This window comes from Schistocerca piceifrons, chromosome 2, assembly GCF_021461385.2.
Source record: "Schistocerca piceifrons isolate TAMUIC-IGC-003096 chromosome 2, iqSchPice1.1, whole genome shotgun sequence".
NCBI classification, from domain to species: Eukaryota; Metazoa; Arthropoda; class Insecta; order Orthoptera; family Acrididae; genus Schistocerca; species Schistocerca piceifrons.
This window is the reverse complement of record NC_060139.1, coordinates 2399302-2422539: the sequence shown is the minus strand read 5'-3', so window position 1 is coordinate 2422539 and position 23238 is coordinate 2399302. Positions and strand designations below refer to the sequence as shown.

At 40.6% G+C, this 23238-nt stretch overlaps 1 protein-coding gene across 1 annotated transcript in view; it reads left to right on the top strand.

Annotated features, from left to right (window-relative positions):
- Positions 1-392: 392 nt before the first annotated feature.
- The window catches only part of LOC124777940, a 38947-nt gene continuing 16101 nt past the window's right edge, over positions 393-23238 (top strand). Inside the window, exon 1 of the mRNA XM_047253492.1 lies at positions 393-409. Coding sequence (XP_047109448.1) covers positions 393-409 — 17 coding nt within the window. The remainder of the gene's footprint in view (positions 410-23238) is intronic.

The following is a 23238-nucleotide window of genomic DNA, read 5'->3' as shown; positions in this document are numbered from 1 at the left end:
ATTCGTGGTGTACAGAATTCCCACAATCTTACTAACATTCTTCTGTTGTAGCATTTATAATTTCACTGAAGCTGTAGTACCGTTTCATTAGTTTCCGCTTTCTGTAGGTCACAGCTTCTTCGGCGGAGACAGTGTCAATCAAACCGTCCTGGAGATGTTGCAATTGTAATTGGCAGAAATCAGTTGCGCAACGCCATACTCTGCCTAAAACGCAGCGAATCATGAGCAGGTGACTTTGAGACTCTCTTCTTATCTGTGACATTTAATCTCGTAGATCACATGATTTAATACAAAAGAAAAAGAAAAGTCACGGAGGTAAGTATATATGACATAGCTTTGCTCCAGGAGGACGAAGTAGTCTGCTGTCTCTTCCGACTACACACACAAGCGCTATGGAAGAACTCGATAGGTAAGTGTCGTAGAAATAACTAGAATACGCCTTATTTCGAGTTCCTTAACTTTTCGTCCCTCTTTATCTTATCTGCTTCACAGACTAATTCTTCGTATTATGGAACAGCGATTCTTCTTCTGTATCGGGTGAGGTGTGGAACTAGTTTACACCGAGACGGTATCCTCGACGAGCGGGATTGAAATGCTCGTTTTTCAACTTCAGCTTTGATAGAAAGTTCATTTTTAACATTCATTTGTACTAACCAGGGGTCCGTTTAAATAACAAGCAGAAGCAGTTTCTGAACAGATGTAACAACACGCGTCGGAAAAAGAATGAATAATAATTTTCTTCTTTGCTGAAAATAATATCAGTGTGTTTCTGTCCGATTATGAAACACGAGGTGCTACTGGCAACGATATTCAAGTTGAATTTTTACTCTGTTACTGTCAGAAACTTGGCGCAAACAACACGACCTATCTAAGTGGTGTTCGTGCAAATCAGAGATTTGATTTTGCAACAGAGAAACAATAGAAGTTAATGTCAAATGCTAATGAGGATAATATTGAAGCATGTGGCGATGTTGTTGTTTTAGAAACGATGTTTACTTTTCGGAAGAAACTCTCTTGGATTTGTTGCTGCGTAAGTTTAGATCATTACGAAAAATTTAAACTGATTACTATTTGGGAGATCGGTCTTGTTACCGCCAGCTCCCCACCACGGACGTCAACATAACCTTTGGCATGCGCAGATTCCTTGTCCTTTCTGTGATGTCACCATGACATACGTTGTCTGACTTAATGAAAAATACCACCACAGCATCAGTTTCAACAGTCGTCTTTAAAAAGAGGCTTGAATTATTATTGTTTCTGTAGAAATTTTCCTTTACTTCATATAAAAAAAACTCTATCTACCTCAGTTGATGGTTAATAAAAGGCGGGACCTGTATTCTTCTCTGAACTCTATACAAACGGTAATATCTTGCGCCATTGAAAAAGACTGTTAAAAGGACAGACGAGGTTGTCGAAAACCTATAGCTTAGACCAATCCTAGACAGACAACTGAAAATTTTTTAAGCAAGAGCCTCTTTGTGAATATCTCTGCCCACGCGATGTTTGTCTGTGATATCTCAAAAACGTTTGATAACTGTTGCCAACAACTCTAGACAGTGTAAACAAACAGTGCTGATAAGGACGTTTAGCTTCCATTGAAGTTCGTAATTTCGTAAAATATGCGTGGAAATGTCTAAGACAGCGCTTTTTAGAGGTTTGAATTGCTATTTTTTCGGTGGAAATTTTCTTTTATGTGATATAAAAAAAAACAAGTGTCCTTAGATGACTATTAATAAAGGCGAGACTTGCATTCGTCTCCGAAATCTGTACAAACGGAAACATATCGTGCTGTTGAAAAATGTGTGTTTAAAGGACAATCACTTGTCCGTTAGACAAAGCGAGGCACCTTGTTTCCATACTGGGGAAGACTGCGACGTTTATCGATCGGAACTGACCCAGACCTCGGACTACGCTACGTCACCGCAACCAAGACATTAGGAGGGGCGGGAGAGCATATCACACTCTAGCCAAACGTTTACATGCTGTATCTTATTCCCGTTCCACAATCAACTACCAAATAACATTCAATGCTAACTCCAAGATAAGATCTATTAGTAGCCTATTTATCCTCCTAATGTCACAGGCTGACAGTTCACCACAACAAACCGTACTCATTTTGGAAAGCTCTTTAATACGGTGTATATTAGCTTCGCACCATGCTTAATAGTTTTGGTATCTTCGGTTCTAAACTTAAGCTTCAAATGTTTAGTGTTTTGTATGCTCAAACCGCGGCGTTTATGAGGTACGCGTAAGGAAATAGTTTCTTTCCATGTCGCGGATCTTGTGCCGTCATTGGCTGACATGAGCAGCCTGAACAACCACCATGGTAATTTACTCACCGTATTTAAATGATAAAGCGCACAGAAGCACTCAGCTGCATTGTACATTGCTCTGTTAACACTTCGTGTGTACCCTATCCTGGCTTTAGACAATTCTTGTTATTGATCCATGTTTACATTGGACCTAAATGTTCAAATTTGTGTGAACTCCTAAGGGACCAAACTGCTCAGGTCATCGGTCCCTAGACTTACGCACTACTTAATCTAACTTATGCTAAGAACAACACACACACACACCCATGACCGAGGGAGAACTCGAACCTCCGGCAGGAAGGGCCGCGCAATCCGGCACATGGCGTCTCAAACCACGCGGCCACTCCGCGCGGCACATCGGATCTGGACGCACCCAGTTCCTTCACTTTCATCCTAACCGTATGTTCCAAAATGTTACTTGACAAATTGCACACTGGAATCATACTGTCTTGTTTTCGAATTTGTGGTACATTGTGGTACTTGCAAGAAAATAAACTCACGTACAATACATTCACAAAAAGAAACTTGCTAATAACTCACATGACCCGCTGTCAGCAAGCAACTAAAGTAAAACGACATACTTCGATCAGGGGATGAATTTCACTCGCTTTCTCCTCTAATCATTCGTGAAACTCGGTAGGTGGTGATACCGTAGTGCACTCTGGCGAGACATTTGCAAACTTACTCCAACGGTGCATAAAGGAGACACAAAAAAAGCTCTAAGAAATAACACCATTAAACGCCCATTAATAACACACTTAAGCATAATAGAGATATATGGAGAGAGGGACTCGATAGGTAAGTTTCAGCAACTCTGTTCATTCCTTTATGATGTAAGCAGTGGAACATGAAAATTGTGTGCGATTTGGTGGGACACCCTGGGGCTGAAACATCAGAGCCTTCGGCACGCCCATAAGAGCGGTACTCCGAGGGAGCCGGAAGTACCCTTTTTTGTTATTTTAATTCCCAGTGTTTCCCCTTTTGATTTGTAAACTTCATCTTTTATCCCCGTGTTTTACGTGTGTAACATTTTATTTTATACAGTCTCTTGGCTGAAGAGCGGCAGTTGTGCCTGTGCCAACCCTCCCCTGCCCACATTGGGCAGGAGTGATGAAATAACAATAAAGGGAAAGAAGGAGAAATCGTGCCCCCCAAGCCTCTGTTACATAGAGCTAAGCGGCATTTCAAGGTGCAGCCTTAAGACTCTGTACTACATGTTCGAAAAATATCGCTTGATATCACGTATGAGCCCGCTGCTCGTGGTATCGCGGTAGCGTTCTCGCTTCCTGAGCACGGGGTCTCAGGTTCGATTCCCGGCGGGGTCAGGGATTTTTTCCTGCCTCGAGATGACTGGGTGTTGTTGTGTCGTCACCATCATCATTCATCCCCATTACGGTCGGAGGAAGGCAATGGCAAACCACCTCTGCTAGGACCTTGCCTAGTAAGCAGAGATGTCTCCCGCATCGTTCCCCTACGCTCTGTCAAGGAATATGGGTCTTCATCATCATCATCATCATCACATATGAACCGTTTCAAAAATGTTGAGCCCCAGTAATTAAATCCGTGGAAAATACGCGAAATGCTTTCTGGTAGTTTGAATTCTATGATACGTCATTAATAATTCTTTTAAATATATATTTTGGGGCGGTTCCACCTCAGAACCTTTCATTACGAACCGCGCCAGCGTTAGACCATTTGCATTTATTAATTCTCAGATTGTGTTCTGTACCTGAAATTACGACAGAGTGCTCTTCGAGATACAAACAAAGTCTGTTAATGACAGGTGTACCTGTACGCTCTTTACACTTGAATAGCTTAAACATTAGTGCATAGTAAAGCGTAGTGATTAATTTTGTAAATCCAATGTCGTGAAGAAAAAAATGTATGCTAGCTCTCCTATTTTATCAGCCGGTTTTTTAATTACTGCCAGTCGACAGACCAATGCATATAAACCAACAGTGCTCGATTTTAGTTAGGACGCGGCTAATAGGGAACCACACACATTGAAATAAACAAATTTATTGTAATTTATATTTTTCATGGATCGAGAAGTTAGGAGTTTTGCCCATTAAATCTTAGAACGATTGACCTGAATGTTAATTGAAGGGTTTATTTCAATAGTGGTACAAGTCCATTTTTGTTCATTCTGAGATACAGAGTCCTAAAGTTAAACGAGTGCTGAAAAATCTGCAGTTGAGATACCAGAAACTTTTCTTGTTCTGAACTTTATATCAGAATGCGATTGGAGCGTAATCGGAAAGTATTTTCGCTTAGCGTGTTCATGATATTTCGTGACAGCCATGCTGTAATTAGGCAAGAAAATAAACACACACGTCAAAAAAAGTTTTGCATCACCCTGGTTCCCAGAACTCATCAAGACAGACGTTGGATGTGGATATTTTATTGCCGGCCGGCGTGGCCGAGCGGTTCTAGGCGCTACAGTCTGGAACCGTGCGACCGCTACGGTCGCAGGTTCGAATCCTGCCTCGGGCATGGATGTGTGTAATGTCCTTAGGTTAGTTAGGTTGAAGTAGTTCTAAGTTCTAGGGGACTGATGACCTCAGCAGTTAAGTCCCGTAGTGCTCAGAGCAATTTGAACCAAAGTCCTTCCAGTAGAAGAGATCTGTTTCATAGTATCGAGGATGGACAAGTGCTCTGAGCTCTTGACGTATGCATTTTGGAGCACATGTTTTGGACTTCTTTCTTGTTTTGGCGTAAGGAATCTGTCCCTAAAGATTGTGAGTGTTTTTTGGGACACCCTGGATACTCCGCAAACCACTGTTCAGTGCATGGCAGAGGATACACCGTACCAGTATTATTGATTTTCTTTCCTATTCCAGTCGAGTATCGATGGAGGGAAAAGTGACTTTTGTTGGTCTCTGTACGCATCCTAACGTCTGTAATCTCGTTCTGATGATCTCTATGTAAGAAACACGTTGGTGGAAGCACGATGGCTGCACAGTCTTCCTCGAATACATAATCTCTAAATTTACCCAACAGGTTCAGCGAGAACTACACTGTCTTTCTACCAACGATTCCCATTTAATTTCCCACCCCTTTCCTCTGATACTCCCGTACGGACTAAACCGACATGTTACGTTCTTAACAGCGCGTCTCCAAGTTCCTTCCACACCCATTGTCGTGCCTGCTTACTCAGCACTGGAGATATAGAAGAGGTCGCAATAGTGTCTTGCGTGAGATTCCCTTTGCCAGTGTACTGCATTTTCTCAAAACCTTTCCAAAAATTTAATTCTTACATTCGCTTTCTCTAATACTGATTACACCTGATTGTTTCACTTCATATCGCTTCTTAGTATTACCGCTAAATATTTGTACGATGTGATGTCCTCAAGAAGTTCATCACTATTCTTGCAATCTGATATTATCAAGTTCTTTTTCCTTATCATAGGCATCATCCTGCATTTGTCAACATCTGAAGAGAGCTACCATTTGTGGTAGTCCATAAGTTGATTCTGTACTTATATTCGGAAGCAGTATTTTTTACCATTATGGAGGCTGTGACTGGGTGTTTAAACTTCTTGCTTTCTACCACTGTGCTTGGTGGTTATTCTTTACCGGCCCCACGATTTGTTAGTTTTCAGCTATGAGTCTAAAAGACCATAATAATTGGTATCCATTGGTTTCCCGGGGCCATACGGCTTCTCCTAGAGGTAAGATGAGCTGCGTTCATTGTCATCCCAAGTAGAACGACGCTACAGGCTGTATACAGCAGATAACATGTTGGATCCGGCTTTAATTGTCTATCAGGCAGTCGCAGTATCCAACATCTGTCCTTGTATCTGTTCGCACTAGAAACAGTTGTTAGAAGCGACGAAATACACGAAATCTAGGGATTAGGTAGATGTAGAGAAAAGAATGCCTCTGTTAGCTGAGGTCCAAACAGAATTTATAGTTCCAAGGGGGATACACACTACAATTATTTTCTAGTTTATTAATGTTCCACAGATTTCAAAGCGAGCGTATAGGTAACAATGATCTCTGTGCTATCTTCATGTCGAATTCAGCTGTCTGTACGTCCCCGCCAAAGATTCTCCTATTTATTTTCTTGGCTAATTACAGCACGGCTGTCACGAAATATCACGAGAAAGCAAAATGAAATTAGTTTCTGATTCTGCTCCCATCGTATACTGATATAAAGTTCAGTGCCAGTAATGTGCAAAGAATTCTTTGTCACATACAGACCAATGGCAGTTTTTTCACGGAGTATGCAAGTAACAAGGAACTGAAGGCACGGCGAAGTTCCATGTGCTAAGATCAGAGATCTAAATCCAGGTAGTATAACGGTCACTGACAGATAATGCTCATGAAAAGATGATAATTACAAAGGTGAATTTTGGACAATCTACAACATCGTCATTAAGGCGAATACAAAGGATTGCGAGACAAGTATTATTGAAACCAACAAAATTATTAAAACATGATTGCTTGGCTGGCCATTATATATTTTTCACATCCCATAAGAAATACGTACCAGTGCATTCACGACGGTTGAGTGAAAGATGTGACTGCAGCAAAAACGAAATAAGGTTAGGGATGAGGTGGCGAGAGACAGTTCACCCAATGTTATGGGACAAGAATAAGGCAAGAAAACAGCAGGGGCCGTTTCAAAGGAAGCATCACAACATTCGTCTTAAGTGATCTACGGGATCCGCGGAGAACTTATGCCTCCATGGCTGGGTGGAGATTTAATCCAACTTCGTAATATTTAAAATCGAGAGCCTTAACCAATAGGCCGCATCACTTATTACACTCTTTGAGATTTAACTGAAGTCTAGTTTGCAGTATCCTCATTCCTCCAGATTAAAGACGAACAGAGAAAGCAAGGAAACACGGAACTACCTCGGACTATACTGCCTTCGCGAGTGGTTTTTTTCCGCAAAGTTATTAGGGCTTATGTCGCAGTGCAAATTTTACAGGTTCGTGCAAGTCTTTCATTATTTGATTCGTGGTACTTTAGACATACCTGGTCATTCAGCTCGTCTGCGGTCTTTCTTACGTTGATCACTATATTCTTCCTTTTCACAGACCACGTGCTTCATTTAAAACTACACATATATCTCTTTTGTAGGAAAGTTACACTGTATATTGCAGCAAAATTGTTTTTTTTCGCTATGTCTGGAGAACTACCTAGAATTATAATGAAAAGAAAAGTACTGGTGAACTAGTCCGAATGAGTTATTGATTTATCAGTAAATAGATTCGATTAGCCTACGCGCAGACGGATACGTAAATTTCTTGTGCACATCGTGGATTGTTAGACAGGGAGAGGAAATGTTCTTTTTCTAAAGTGGTACGAGATACAGAACGCTGTTTGTGTACGGTGCTGAGTCTCGAGACAGACTGAGAACAATGGTACCCTTACATGGTATTTCCTTTGGCGGGCGGTTTTCTCCCCAGCAGTTGATTTGGACCCGTCTCAAAAATTGGCTTGAAACTACACTTGACCCTAGCTCTTCTTCATTGTGTCGAACTCTGTTCTTACCATACTCCATTCCTACTCAATTTCGTTTCTGCTAATATTTTCCGATCATGTATCCATAGAAGTGTCTCGAAATTGGTAAGTATTTTTTAATTACTAAAAGGATGTGAATTTCGTTTTCTTACAGTCAAACTCACATAAAACCTAAAACTGTTCTACTTGAGAGAGGAAGTGAACTTCTTATCCAAGATCACTTGTAAAACACCTTTATTGTCGATTACTGGTTTCCTTAAGCGTGATTACAATCTTCAAATTTCGATAAAAGGTTATTACATGTCTCCTTTTCTAGCTGTACAAATACTCTTTCTAAACCATTGCCAGGTATGTGGGGGACGAGATGAACTGCATACCTGACAGTGGATGAGAGAGAGTATTTGTACAGGTACAAAAAGAGACACGTAACAACCTTTTATCGAGATCCGAAGACGGTAGCCATGCTTACCGAAACCGGTGTTCGACAATAAAGATTGTTTACAAGCGATCTTGGATAAGACGTTCACCTTCTCTCAAGTAATTATTGCTGATCACCACTTACTACTGATGATGAGTAAACTAATGAAAATGTTTTTTTTGGCTGTCTTTTGAAGGTCGTTTTCGTCATTTAATGAGACCACTGTTATTGTGCAATTGCACATTTATGTTGCATCGCGCTGGTTGCGATATACCACTTGTCAGTTATCTTTTCTCATTTTGCTATCAGTAGGAGAAGAGTCGTCTTGGGTCAACAGGTATTGCCAAACGTTTCCAGTAAGACTCCTCATTTAATATTATATTTCGAACAAATCTTGTGATCCACTTTTAATTCACAGTAGCGATGTAGAGAGTGATTATTAACCATAAATGAGACGCACTTGAGAGGTGGCAAGTGATGGTTCTATTATTTCATTATGGGTCCTGCCTGGCATTGATGTGCAAACAGTGAATGAACATGAGCGGCCCGCGTTTCTCACTCTCTGAGACCAAGTGCACGTAGTTATTTGTTGAGAGAGGATTGTGAAAATGTATTCGCATAGAAGCTACGCGATTTGCTTCATATTTTCGTGCTTCTCTCAAGTAACTTATCGAAAAATAGAAATATATGCACTTCAGTGGAATGATGCTTGTGTGGAGTAACACTGACTGAAAAGTCTTAGTTTTAAAACAATGTCCAGACATATGAAAGGGGGCAAACACTTGGGGTTTCTGCTCTGAAAAGATGCCAAGGTATTGGAAGCATTTCTTTCAATATTTGTAAACACTTCTGGAGCATTATGGAGATTCTTTTTTGATGGAACGATTTCTGTTTTAACAGCATTAGACACAGCTTGAAATGCATTAAGCAGTGACAGAACATGTGTCGACAATCATATTGAATCTTCAGACAAAATTGAGAAATGAGCTACATTTTTCTGCGATATCTGCCAAGAAAATGGTATTGTCATATTCATTTCTATGTAAACGTCACAGAATGAGGTTGACACAGCGCTATTCCAGAAGACCTAGTATTAGTTTCGACATAAAAGTAGTTTTTGTTTGCCAAAAGTTTCACAGCGAGCAATGACTTGAGTTCTGCCACCATACCTTATGTTTCACGACGTATTTTACGTGGCTCAGAAAATACATAGTTCTATTAAAAATAAAAATTAATTGTTCCGTATCACCATAGATAAATGATATCGAATGTTAACGACTGACTGCGTATAGGGATTTTCGGAAACTTTCTTCAGTATGCGGATCAGTTTATGAAATATTAATAACATCTATGTAAAATGGAAAGTATCCGGTGCAGGTGTCAACCGTTCAAAATTTTCTGACCAGAATTTTTCTCCGTTGTAATATTTTTAAGTGTATGGGAAAAAAGGACATGCTGCCTTAATGATTAAGAGAGTGAGTTATGTTCATTATTTCTGCTTTCGGACACAATCATATGAACATTCCACGGCACCATAATCGGTTTCTACCAGCCAGTGGTCATCTTCAGACTGCCATCAAATAAAAAGAGGAAACGAAGAACTATGTATAATCTAGATAACGACAAGAAAGAATGAAACCATACGTAAAGGAACATACTGCGAGGGGTTTCCGTTGCGTTCTCAACTGTAATGATTGCAGCGGTAGACACGGGTCGAGGATTCGCAGGCAGAGTCAATCCTCTCGTTATCTACTGATACATGTCTATAGTTGCGAAAGGAATATCTACTCCGGCAGGATGTATAGTTAACGTTCCTTAGAGTAATATGATATTATTTTTCAACAATTTTTAGAGTCAAAAATAAGTTTTAAAACACTTATGAAGTTATAGCATTTATAACATGGAGGGAGGAGGGATAGTGCCGTTTGAATAGCGTGTCATCGGCACTATGAGGTGACACTTAATAGACAGGAGTAATAATTCTAGGAATAATCGTAGAAAGGTAAAAAAGGAGGTAAAACACGCTGACAAGAGCCCGAGTGAAGACCTTTCGCAGCGCGGACCGCTGCGAGACGCGCAGGAAAAGAGTCAGTGCGGTTTTGGAAGGTACTGGAGGGGATGTGCAGCCACGCCGACCCGAGCTGCTCCAAGTTTCTCGGTTGAGCCTCCACAGTGTCAACAGCCCGATCGAGGTGGTCCCATAGATCCACTAATAGATTTAAATCTGGCGAGTTTGGTGGCCAGGGGAGTGGGGAAAACTCTCCCTGATCACTTCGAAACACACATGTACGCTGTGTGCCGTATGAGGCGATGGGCCCTGAGGATATACACTACTGGCCATTAAAATTGCTACACCACGAAGATAACGTGCTACAGACGCGAAATTTAACCGACAGGAAGAAGATGCTATGATATGCAAATGATAAGCTTTTCAGAGCATTCACACAAGGTTGGCGCCGGTGGCTACACCTACAACGTGCTGACGTGTGGAAAGTTTCCAACCGATTTCTCATACACAAACAGCAGTTGATCGGCGTTGCCTGGTGAAACGTTGTTGTGATGCCTCGTGTAAGGAGCAGAAATGCATACCATAACGTTTCCGACTTTGATAAAGGTCGGATTGTAGCCTATCGCGATTGCGGTTTATCATATCGCGACATTGCTGCTAGCGTTGGTCGAGATCCAATGACTGTTAGCAGAATATGGAATCGGTGGGTTCCGGAGAGTAATACGGAACGTCGTGCTGGATCCCAAGGGCCTCGTATCACTAGCAGTCGAGATGACAGGCATCTTATCCGCACGGCTGTAACGGATCTTGCAGCCACGTCTCGATCCCTGAGTCAACAGATGGGGACGTTTGCAAGACAACAACCATCTGCACGAACAGTTGGACGACGTTTGCAGCAGCATGCACTATCAGCTCGGAGACCATAGCTGTGGTTACCCTTGACGCTGTATCACAGACAGGAGCGCCTGCGATGGTGTAATCAACGACGAAGCTGGGTGCACGAATGGCAAAACGTCATTTATCGGATGAATCCAGGTTCTGTTTACAGCATCATGATGGTCGCATCCGTGTTTGGGGACATCGCGGTGACCGCACATTGGAAGCGTGTATTCGTCGTCGCCATACTGGCGTTTCACCCGGCGTGATGGTATGGGGTGCCATTGGTTACACGTCTCGGTCACCTCTTGTTCGCATTGACGGCACTTTGAACAGTGGACGTTACATTTCAGATGTGTTACGACCCGTGGCTGTACCCTTCATTCGATCCCTGCGAAACCCTACATTTGAGCAGGATAATGCACGACCGCATGTTGCAGGTCCTGTACGGGCCTTTCTGGATACAGAAAATGTTCGACTTCTGCCCTGGCCAGCACATTCTCCAGATGTCTCACCAACTGAAAACGTCTGGTCACTGGTTGCCGAGCAACTGGCTTGTCACAATACGCCAGTCACTACTCTTAATGAACTGTGGTATCGTGTTGAATCTGCATGAGCAGCTGTACCTGTACACGCCGTCCAAGCTCTGTTTGAGTCAATGCCCAGGCGAATCAAGGCCGCTATTACGGCCAGAGGTGGTTGTTATGGGCAGTGATTTCTCAGGATCTATGCACCCAAATTGCGTGAAAATGTAATCATATGTCAGTTATAGTATAATATATTTGTGCAATGAATACCCGTTTATCATCTGCATTTCTTCTTGGTGTAGCAATTTTAATGGCCAGTAGTGTATGTACACTTACGTTGATCTATTGTTTTGTGTCGTCTCGTTGTCACTGCAGGCTTATACCATGGGAAGCAAGGACAGGGTGTTGTTTGGTGGCCGGTATCCTCTTTCTGTAACACAACTGCACGTGTATCTTAACAGGGTTCTTTATTAAGCAGAACAGAAAGTTACTTATCTTGAGCTAGTCCATGTGGCACAAACTCTTCTGTAATAGTCCACGTTAGCCTCACTGCTGGTGAAGTACGTGCCCACTAAGTACACTCTTCTGGTCACTATGTGCTGCCTGAGACTGGGACTCTGATTGGGCCTGTAACTGTCCTTGACTGCAAGTTACTGGGCTGTGGCTGATGACTGTCTGTGACTGACTCAATGGCTGACTGACTGGCCCTCCAGTCCGCAGTGGGGAGCTAAATAATGTAGGCGGAGAGGGCATTGGCGGCGCGTTTCTTGCGAGTCTGTCTTTGGCCTCTCCCCTGACAGGCGCATTGCTTGCACCTGCTATCTACCTTATCGCAACCTCTTTGCCAGACTGTGTGCTGGTGCCAGCTTACACCAGCACATATTGTGCCTTCATCAATGACGAGATCACCCAGGGAATGATATGGAAACATTCCCTAGGCCGTAACACTCCCTGCTCTGGCCTGGATTCTTCCACAGTTTATTGCAGGGTGTTTGATTTCAAATGTTTCACAGCGCACACACCAACGGCCATGTCTGATGGAGGGTGAAGCGCGATTCATCTGAAAAGGCCACATGTTGCCAGTCAGTGGACTTGCAGTTGTGGTATTCGTGTGCAAGTTCCAACCTTCCTCGCTGATGAACACAAATCAGAATCGGTGAATGAAACAGGCGCCTGATGTGGAGGCGTATACACAGCAACGTTAGCCGAACGGCCGTTCGTTAATCTGGGCGATCTGTTGCTCAACAGCTGCACATCTGTTCGCCCCTACACACATCCCCAGCTGTCATTCGACCCTGTCATCTACGGTTTCGTTGTGGACCACAGTTGCCTCGGCGCCGGCTTCGGATACTCCATTTTGCCATGCACGGCGTACTATAACCACAGTGTCACGTGAACAGTTTACTAACTTAGCTATTTCGAAAATGCTTCGACCCTCGGCACGAAAGCCTATTTAGACGTCAGATATACTGCTCCGTACCCGCATTACGACAATGATTGCACTGTTTCCCGCATCCTTTATACGCCCTCCACTGGTAGTGCTGCCACCTGCCGTCTGTGTGTGGTTATTTCACGTTGACGGCGAATACAGGCATGATCTCGTTAATGCGACTGGAGCGTGTAATTAGTTGCATTTGTGTTCGTTAGTAAAAATGAGTACGACTTACACGGCATTTGTGAGGGTGCGTAACTATCAGGGCAGCATTAGCCCGTAGCGTGGCCGGTTTCAGAGGTCAGCGTGCAACAGCCGGATACTGCAGCTCGGCGCTAGGCACTGTACATAGCGGGATGTCAGGAAGGTGACGCAACCGATGTCAGCTGAGCAGTTCGCTGTAAATATTGGATCAGGCTCCGGGGAGGGAACTCGTTCTCTTTGTTCAGCAAGTCATTAGGTCGTTTTCTGCTTGAAACATCAATCTTAATTTCTTCTGAAATCACTTAGTGTGTCCCTCTTTCCTTCACTCGTAAATCCTGAACAGAGCCAATATAATGATTCTCCGTTGCAAAATGTGCTCCCAGAGCAGTTTTGTTATTTCGTAGAATTGTTCTTTCAATGATGACTGCAGAAAACTTCACAAGATCGCTGAAAAAGTATTTTTGGATGATTGGTTTCGACACAGCTATGCTGCCATCTTATTCTTTAAAATTTTTACGATGTATTGTCCATCGGTGTTGCAACTCGGTACACATTGTATATGCACGAGCTGTTGGTGAACAAGAACACTTACAATCGGCGCAATACAGTTATCGTTATGTTTATACATAATAATTTTATATTTGACATGCCGATGTGTAGTGATCTTGATGGTAAGGGGAAGTGCATATGTATCTGAAAATGATCGACAATATGTTGTAAAAATTTAAAGCGTAAGGTCCAATGATGACAGAACAGCTCTGTCGAAACCGGTCATTCAAAAATGTTTTTTTAGTGATCCTGGCTTTTCATGTTTTCTTCAACTGTCATACAGTGCAGATCGCCCCCCAACAGCAGTGCACCAAAACTGCAGCGCCACCTAGATGTCAGCGTGGGCCTCATATGGGTTTTTATTAACGAACATAGATCCAACTAACTATCTTTCCCTTCTTTCTCTATTGTTGTAATATACTTAATTATTACTCATACGGAGTAATGTCCGTATTTATTTTAGCCACTGAAACTTCCCCTTTGAAAAATTTATACACAAGACTGTGCTTAAACTGACACACAATATTTTGTTAGCGCAACGGAATCTGACTATCAAAGATCCCTGCAAAAGAATGGCCCTGACTAACATTAACCTACACCTTTCACAAATCATTTACCTCACAAAAATCTTCGCTACTCAAACTACTGCAATACAGCGAGCGCCACTACTGCCAGCTAAATAAAAGATTCAAACTACTGAAGGCACTAACTACTGATAGGGATAGTTAGCAAATGAAAGATATTAATAGAGAACAAACAATGTATTTACCTTGATATCATTATATGTCATAATATATATATCAGTTCATGACAAATTACAAACCTCCGCCATCTCTCTCCCCACATCCACCACTGCTGGCGGCTCACCTCCAACTGCGCAACGCTACGCGCTGTTCACATCCAGCTGCCGCTGCCCAACACTACAATGGCAGACAACAATGCGAACTAGCCACAGACTGCACACAGCACAGCCAGTGATTTTCATATTGAGCGCTACGTAACGTTGCCAATAAGAAAACATAAACAGCCTACTTACATAGAGAAAACATAAACAGCCTACTTACATAGCCCCCATGCTCCCCACACAAAATTTTACAAATTTTTTTTTGGGCAGTGGCCAATAATGATTTGATAAAATTTTTCATAATTACAATAACAAAGAAATCAAATGCACACACTTATTGATACAATGTTGGTCAAAAGCTAAAATTTTCTCACAGTCCATAAAGATAGTCCTGATCATTCATCATAATAGTAATTACAGGTTTTTTTTCACAAAGTCTCATTAGTAAAAGAAATTGCACACAGTGGATTTCCATGCAGTCTTGAAGAAGTAGTGTTGTCCTTCCAACGGAAAGACAGTGCTGACTCTTGACATGCTGACAGGTAATGGGCCACAATGGAGCAAACCCACAGCAGAGTCATTCGAAGTTTTGGAGAATATTGGTAGGTAGGTCATCACAGAGCAGACCCACTGGAGTCCTGGTAGAGATTGTGGTATTGGTGGGCCACCAGAGGTGCAGACCCACTGTATTCCTTGTAGAGATAATGGTATTGGTGGGTCATCAAAGATGCAGACCCACTGTAGTCCTTGTAGAAATAATGGCGTTGGTGGGTCATCATAGATGCAGACCCACTGTAGTCCTTGTAGAGATAATGGTACTGGTGGGTCATCAAAGATGCAGACCCACTGTAGTCCTTGTAGAGATAGCCAGCAGCCATCTGTTGTGACTGTGCAGGTGCACAATCACCATTGAACAGTCTTGCGGATGATATAGCAAGTCCATAAACCACCACTTGTGCACTCACAAAGTTTTTGAAATTGTCCTTAGAACCAGCAATGCTGTTATCCAGTCCGTTGCTGAATTATTAACACACGTGCAAACACTAACAGTCCCTACTTCTCACATATTGTCCATATACTATGACCAACAGAAACGTGTGCAGTGAAATGTAACTAACAAGTTAATAATATCATGAACTGGTGACAATTACAATTTAATAACATAAGAATACAATTACAAAGGTACAAATGCATCATTAAAGAACATAATAGTACAGATAACATTTGTAGTAATATGGGCTTTACAGAAGAATCGAAATAACATATACATCAGTGTTACAGGAATTATGACATGAGTACATACATAAAAGATCAGAGTAACTTTCGAAACATCAACTTCACACATGAGCATTAAACAGAACAGAATTAATAATATCTAACATCTGTACAAAGTAAATAACATATTATTAATGCCAATTATATTCGAGGATAACAGTATTCCTCATCGTAGTGAATGTAGCTTAATATTAAAAGAGGAAAAAAATTCTATGAAATTACACAGAGACAGGAAGAAAACAAATACACAAGGGTACTGTGGGGCGGCGGATAAGTTGTAAAAAGAAATCAAATCTAATTTGCTGGATAAATGCTTGCGTGTTGAATCAGTTTCTGGCTTTTAGAATGTTGTTAATGCTGTCTTTCGCCGTTCTCAACACTGGCTCTATTTACTTTTTGGCCACCAGAAAGTGATTTAATAAAACATGGAACCAGTAATTAGAGATCCTAGTGCCCACTTTACCTGAGAATGTTATTATAGCTGCAGCTTATAGCTCTGAGGAATTAGGAGATTGTCCGGGATTTCTAATCAAAAACGGTTTTCCAAAATAGTTGATTATATTCTGAAATTCACTGATAAAAACCACAAGTATCCCTACAACCTAACTAACAGAGCAGTTCAGAGTCTAATGCGCTGATGCAACTATAAATGTCCGAATTAAATGTTAAAAAAGAATGCTCGCCATAATTTGATGAAAATACTTCATCAAACGCCACGCTAAATATTTGGTAGAATGTCTGTCCCGCGACGGCGCGTGAAAATACGACAATACGCAAACTGAAGCTAGATAATGAAAATCATCCCAGAATTAACACTTCACATGAAATGTTTTCATGGTTCCGCGTATCTCTAGTAACTTAATACGGCACCCGAGGCTGTTTGTAGCAGTGACACTGATGCGACGCGGCTCCCGACACAGATGGCGTGTCATTCAGCGTCTGGAGAGAACTGGGGCCTTTCTTCCTCGCGCAGTGTTCTTATATATAAAGCCGCGGTGCGGACGGCTAAGGGAACACCTGATCTTTTCGGCTCTCCCGACTAGCCGCTGGGCTAGTAACGCACCACTTCAAGTTACATAATAATTTATAGCTTCTTTTGCTGATGGCCGAAGAAGCTCTTAATTTAAACGTGCATTCAGTACGCAGGTAAGTATTGATAATAAAATTTTGACGTGGCTAAGTTAAATACTTTGGGCGAGAGAATTAATTAAATTACACTGCACGCAGTAGATGAGCTCTGAACTGGCCCTTTTGAGATCCGCTATCGCTATAATTTTATAGGTATTAAAAAGAAACTTTACACATCTTCATAGTCATAGCGGACCTCCAACCTATTTAAATCTAAACATCCTAGCCTTATTTATTAGCCTACTTAATCTATCTTGCTTCCTTCAGTTTTGAGATGAAAACCAGAAAATCATGAATTTTCACTAAAGTCTTAATTTGTGAAATCCAAAGTACTATTTTTATTAAATCATTATGAAAGATGAATCTAAATATAAATTTTGAAGTCTCTAGCTCTTTTCTGTTGCGCCAACGATTTTTCCAGAAAAACGTCCAAATTCCGAAAATGGCTGAAGTTACCGAACTGATATTTAACACACATTAATTTAGTATTATTTCTGACATGCTAGAAAAGTTTTAGTTCATTTGCTTGATTTTTAAGGTATTGCGCAACATTTATGACGTCAGAGCTAGTTACAGAGTTACAGCAGACTGGCTGGCACACAATGGAAACTGATGTGAATTTACTACAGCGTGAGTAGGCTGCTTCCCTACAGTACACAAACACATAGTGGGATAACACCAATAGGAAAGGACAGGGTTCGTTTTCAGTGTAACATGTGGTACTGCAGTCCAACCCAAAACTTCATATATCTTTCCTCTTATTTCATCCTTTGTTTCCACCAAAAAAAAATCTATCTAAGCATGCTTTCTGTATTTATATGTTCACACATTTCTTACCTCAACATTTATTTCCAAGAAAATCCTACCTAAACCTGTTTTCTGTACTTTTTTTTGTATAACTTCTCAATGCATTTCTTCCAATTCATCGAAACTCATTCTCTTAGAGGCTACCCCCTCTTAAGCTAACTTAAATCTACTGAGCTCAGATGCTACACTAAGGAATGAGGCAATGCAGCAGCACAAAATAAGTAACACAAACAACAATGACCAAAAAAACGGAAAATTGCAAAGCAAGCTACAGTAAATCTAAATTACCAAGCAATGCAACATTACAACTAATATGAGCCAATGTGCAGCAACAAGAAAAATAAATGAGTAGTAAAATTGGCTTAGCAGAGTAACACAAAGTCAAATTCAGTAACACTACGCCTGGCAAACAGCAGTAACTTATACCTAAACATGACATAGCTCAAGCAGAAAAAATATTACAGTAAAAACAACAATGCAGATAAGGGAAATGTATATTCACATCTTAATGTCTATGTAATTAAAGTGGTGCACCACAACAACTTATTGTAAAAGAAATATTACCATGTACTTGAAAAGAATATTATGTATGCAGTTACTGTTACTAGTCCCTTCTTATTGTTCTTTCCTTTCCAAGTGCTCCTTTTTTGAAGAATGTGGATCACAAAATTATTATTTAACAGATCTGTTGACAGAAAGTGTTCACATTAGCAAATGCATTTAATTTTATTTTATGAAACCAATGTTGCAACACAGCTGAAAAACAGATGTCAAATGAAATAAGCAATTACGCAAACCAAAGCATAAAAATACCATTCAATAGTCATGTGGCATTTCGTAAGTCAGTAGCTCTCAACTCTCGTAGAAAGACACTTGTCATAATCAGGTGTGCAGACGTACGAATATTTCCCATCAATTCATAAGCATTTCAGTAATTAGCACAAAGTACGAGTAACCATATGTTTTCAGGTAATGAGCGTGTAATATTTGCGATGCTTTCTACAAAGGAACGTCAATAGCCATGATAATGGCCTCCCTTTTTTTTTCTACCTATGCCACTGAAAGGCTAATGGCTTTTTTTTCGGGCGGCAGTCGCCCAGGTGGGTGCCCGCGACGCATTATGTGCAGGTGGTCGCTTAACTTTCTTACGGAAATATTTACGACAGCAGTTTCCGCTACAGTGACAGTCTCACATAAAAATATTTCACAGGTCAAGAATTAGCGTTGCAAATCTGTAGAAACAAAATCCTATAAATATAAGTGTCCAAAATATTTTCGCCAGCATTGTGATACATTCACGCATATACACACACATTTCATAACTCTTAAAGTACGATTCTCGGTTTCCAACATCCTTTTTCACAAGTCAAGAGTCCCTAACTTCTATTCATTATTCATATACATATAAACACGTAATCACATTCCTCATATATGGTAGCATCATCTTATTGACATAAACATATCTCAACAGCATAATACACATCGTCGTCATAAAAATAACATCATAACACCTCAGTCAAATCTCAAAATCGTCGTAGCTTCCTCCAATAATTAAAAAAATTCTCTGCTCATGTCAAAAGTGTCATCTGCCTCAAACGTACTTTAAAAATCATGAATTCATACCAAATACATCATTCAAAGCTCTCATAATATCACAATGGTTCCAAAAACATATGAACAGTTTACAAAGTACAGACAAAATACAGTTTCATAAGTGTGAAGTTATCCAACTGTGTATTGCGTAAACATGTGTCACTGATGTAGTAAAAAAATGTTTATCTCTCAGTTAAATGATCAGATAGCTGTGTAATTTGTGTGTTAGAGAAATATGGTACCGATGTGTAAAGTTGTATAAGCAAATACCATATTAGCTAGGGTTCCTTGTGGTTGCCACACACATGGTACACAAAGTAAGCGTGTACCCCCCTGAGGATAATTGTAATTATACCCTCAGGTGTTACAGATTACAGCAATGGAATGAAATGTATCACGAAAAACTTTCTTTGTAATTCAAAAATCTTTAAAAATAAATGTTTTAAGTACAAAATTAATCACTGAAATGCGTGTCCTGTAGCGCTAAATGTGCATCTTGTTGTAAGATAATCTCTGTGGAAGTGTCGTAGTTATTTTCCTCCGAAAGCTAAGTTCTGCAGAAGCCAATGTACTTACCTCATGATAAACAAAAGTGAAATGCTTTATGAATAGATATCTTAGTTATTACGCTTATTGCCATGATGAAGAAAGTACTGTGCTGTAACGTATTGTTGTGCTACGGAAAAGGCAATCTCATTGTAGCTATACCACAAAAGTTACTACTAAAACATGTTTTACTTTCCAGAATAATACAGAAAACTGTGCAGATATAAAACAGAGACACTGCAAAAGCAAAATTGTAAATTTTCACTCATTAGTAGCGTCGTGATAAAACCGTGTAGTTGTCACATAAACTAACCACTGTGTCGTCTGGTATCTCACAGAAAGTACTTTAAACCCAGAATGTATTTTCAAGTAAACCAAAATGTTGCATTAAAATCTCATTAGCAGTACTGGTAAATGTTCTAAGTATGTGAGCCTTATAGTCATTACGTAATCGTGCAACAAACAAGCAAGAATGCACACACACAATAACACTGTGACGTCTGTCCACAATAAAAATGCATTCGTAATTTCTGTTTAAAAATGTTCCCTAGGTTCTAGATTGGATATTTAACTTCAAACATTGTTGCAGGTTAGCAGTTTCTTAAGTCTTTCAAAGCATACTAGTAATGTAAAGTGAAAAGTTTTATGGCAAAGACAAAGTTAAAAAGCAGATTATCTTTCAATAAACGGTTTTACATGTGAAATGTGGTGTAAACCTTTACTCTTCCTAGTACGCAGAGTTTCAACTTCAACGCAATTATCATGCGGTATACGTCGTTAAACAATACTGGAATTTTTCTTAAGGTTAGCGTCTATGTCATTTTCTCTGAGCCAGCCGGCGCAAGCGGCTGCCTGCGGTGCAAGTCATTGTCTGTCCCTTTGTTGGCGCACGTCGTTATTGGGATTAGGAGACCTAGCTTCTACAAATTCACGTTGTCGAAAGTGCCCTGCTCTGTTTGAATCCCGCCAGTTCTGATGCAATTCAGGTCTGTCATTACGATCACATCGTCTGTCGTCATGTCGGTAGTTCCTGTAGTTTCTTTCTTGTCGGTTAAGTGGTGGAGAATTTCTCCCTGAATCGTAACTGCGCGCTGGACCGTTGCGTCTAAAGTTATTCTGTCTCCCGTAATAATAATTATTTTCGTTCCCATATTGTCTGTTTCTCTGATTGTCTCTGTGATAGTCACTACTGCGGAGAGGTGATCTTTCCCTGTAATTATTACTACTCTGCCAACGGTTGTTGTACGGGTGGTGTCTATTTTGGTCACGATTTGCGTTGTAAGAATAAACCTGTCGTGTCAAGTTATTGTTTCTGTCGTCACGGAATTGTGACAGAAGTGACCTGTAGTGATTGTTTTCCTGTTTTCGCATCCTGCGACTGTCTGTGTCAATTTCCAGTTCTTGTAACAGTCCCTGAAAAGCCTCAATGTCTTCTTTACAACGTCCTGCTAAAATAATATGTCGTAAATGTTCAGGCAATTTGAGTAAGCAAATGCGGATGAGTTCTGAGGGGCTGTATGGGTTTGAAAGATACTGATTCTTATGCAACATGTCTTCAAAATATTTCACAAGACTGGAAAATTCAGATTGTTCGAAATGTTTCATCATTATGATGCCATGTTTTACTCGGTCTTGTGTGGCTTGAGACCAATATGCTGAGAGGAAGGCAGGGTAAAACTCTCCTTCACTGTGGCAATCGTGAATTACCGATCGCATTCTTACAGCTGGTTCATTCTCCAAGTAGCCACACATAAATTCTAATCTGTGTTCTAACGACCAGTTGGGAGGAAAACAATGAGAGAATTGATGGAGCCATGCTTGTGGATGAATGTCGTTGCCAGAATTCTTAAATGTTTTGAATTTACGTGTAGTAATGAAAAGCTTATAGTCAAAATCGTCATGTCGGCGAGTCGCATGTTGGTCATTGTTACTTCGTTTCGGCGGTTCCATCTCAAAATCCAATGCGCCTTGCCAATTTCTTTCATAATTTCCGAAGTGTCCTGTGTTATTATTTTGTGGTTGTTCCGTATTTCTATGTCCCTCTTCCCGTACTGGAGCACGAGTGTCCTCTGAAATACGTAATTCTTGTATTACCTGCGTCAACTGATCTTGTACTTCCCGGATTTCTCTTTTGTACTGTGTATTGATTTGATTTTGATTTTGTTTGAATTTTCTTATTTGTTCATACTCTTCTGTGTCAGTGAAGGCTACAGGTGTTGTGTTATTCAGATCATCATCTACCTTTGTAGATAAGTTAGTGAACTGATCTGAAAGTTCAGCTACTTTATCCGATAGTGAAATTATTTCCTCTGTATGTTTTTCTGAACCAAGTTTCAGAGTATCTACTGTGTCCTTTAAGTTTTCCTGAGTTTTTGCAAGTTGCGTAACCGAATCGGTAGATGCAACTGAGTCAATTTTAGCTTGCAAGGTGTCGTGATTTTCATGAACAATGGTTTGCAGTTCTTTTATGGCTGCTTCGTGATTCTGTAATACATTTTCATGCCGTGAAAAAATAGGTTGAAAATGCTCACAAATTTGTGTTTTTACGTCATTACAGACTTTTTGACATTTCGATTCAATGTTATGTAACTCAGTAGTTAAATCTTCACGTGTTTTTTCAAGTGTGGTGTCTAACTTTTGAAGCTTTTGCTGTGTTTGTCTCTGATTTTGTTCCATTGTGTCTAACTTTTGAAGATTTTGTCCCATTTGTTTCTGATTTTGTTCAAGTGTTGTGTCTAACTTTTGTAGCTTTTGTCCCATTTGTTGCATTAACTGTAATAACAATGCACTGGTGTCTGAAACATGTTCCTCAGTGCTTTTCGGCAGCGAATTTGCACCGGCAACATTCACATTTTGACAAGCGGAAAACGTGTCTTGACTCATTTGGGAAAACGGTGAGGACGCAAAACCTGAATCTACAGTATTTGCAAAATTGTGTCCTGTCATTTCGGATTCCTGAGGCGAGCTGTTGCCGACCGATCGATCGATAATGCTTCCCTCTTCACTAATTGTTTCACTGTCCACGCCATTGTTTGCCGCCCGCTCCATTTCCCTATGCACAATTACCAAATTACTACTTTGAACATCAGTTAATTCATTACTCGGTGGCGCTAACACACTGCTTTCATTTTCACTGTCATTTCTCAGTTTACTTTGGAGCCTAGTATTACGTTTTTTACACGCCATTATTGTCACAGTATTTCACACGACAACACAGAAAAACACAATTTGAAGATCAAAAATAAG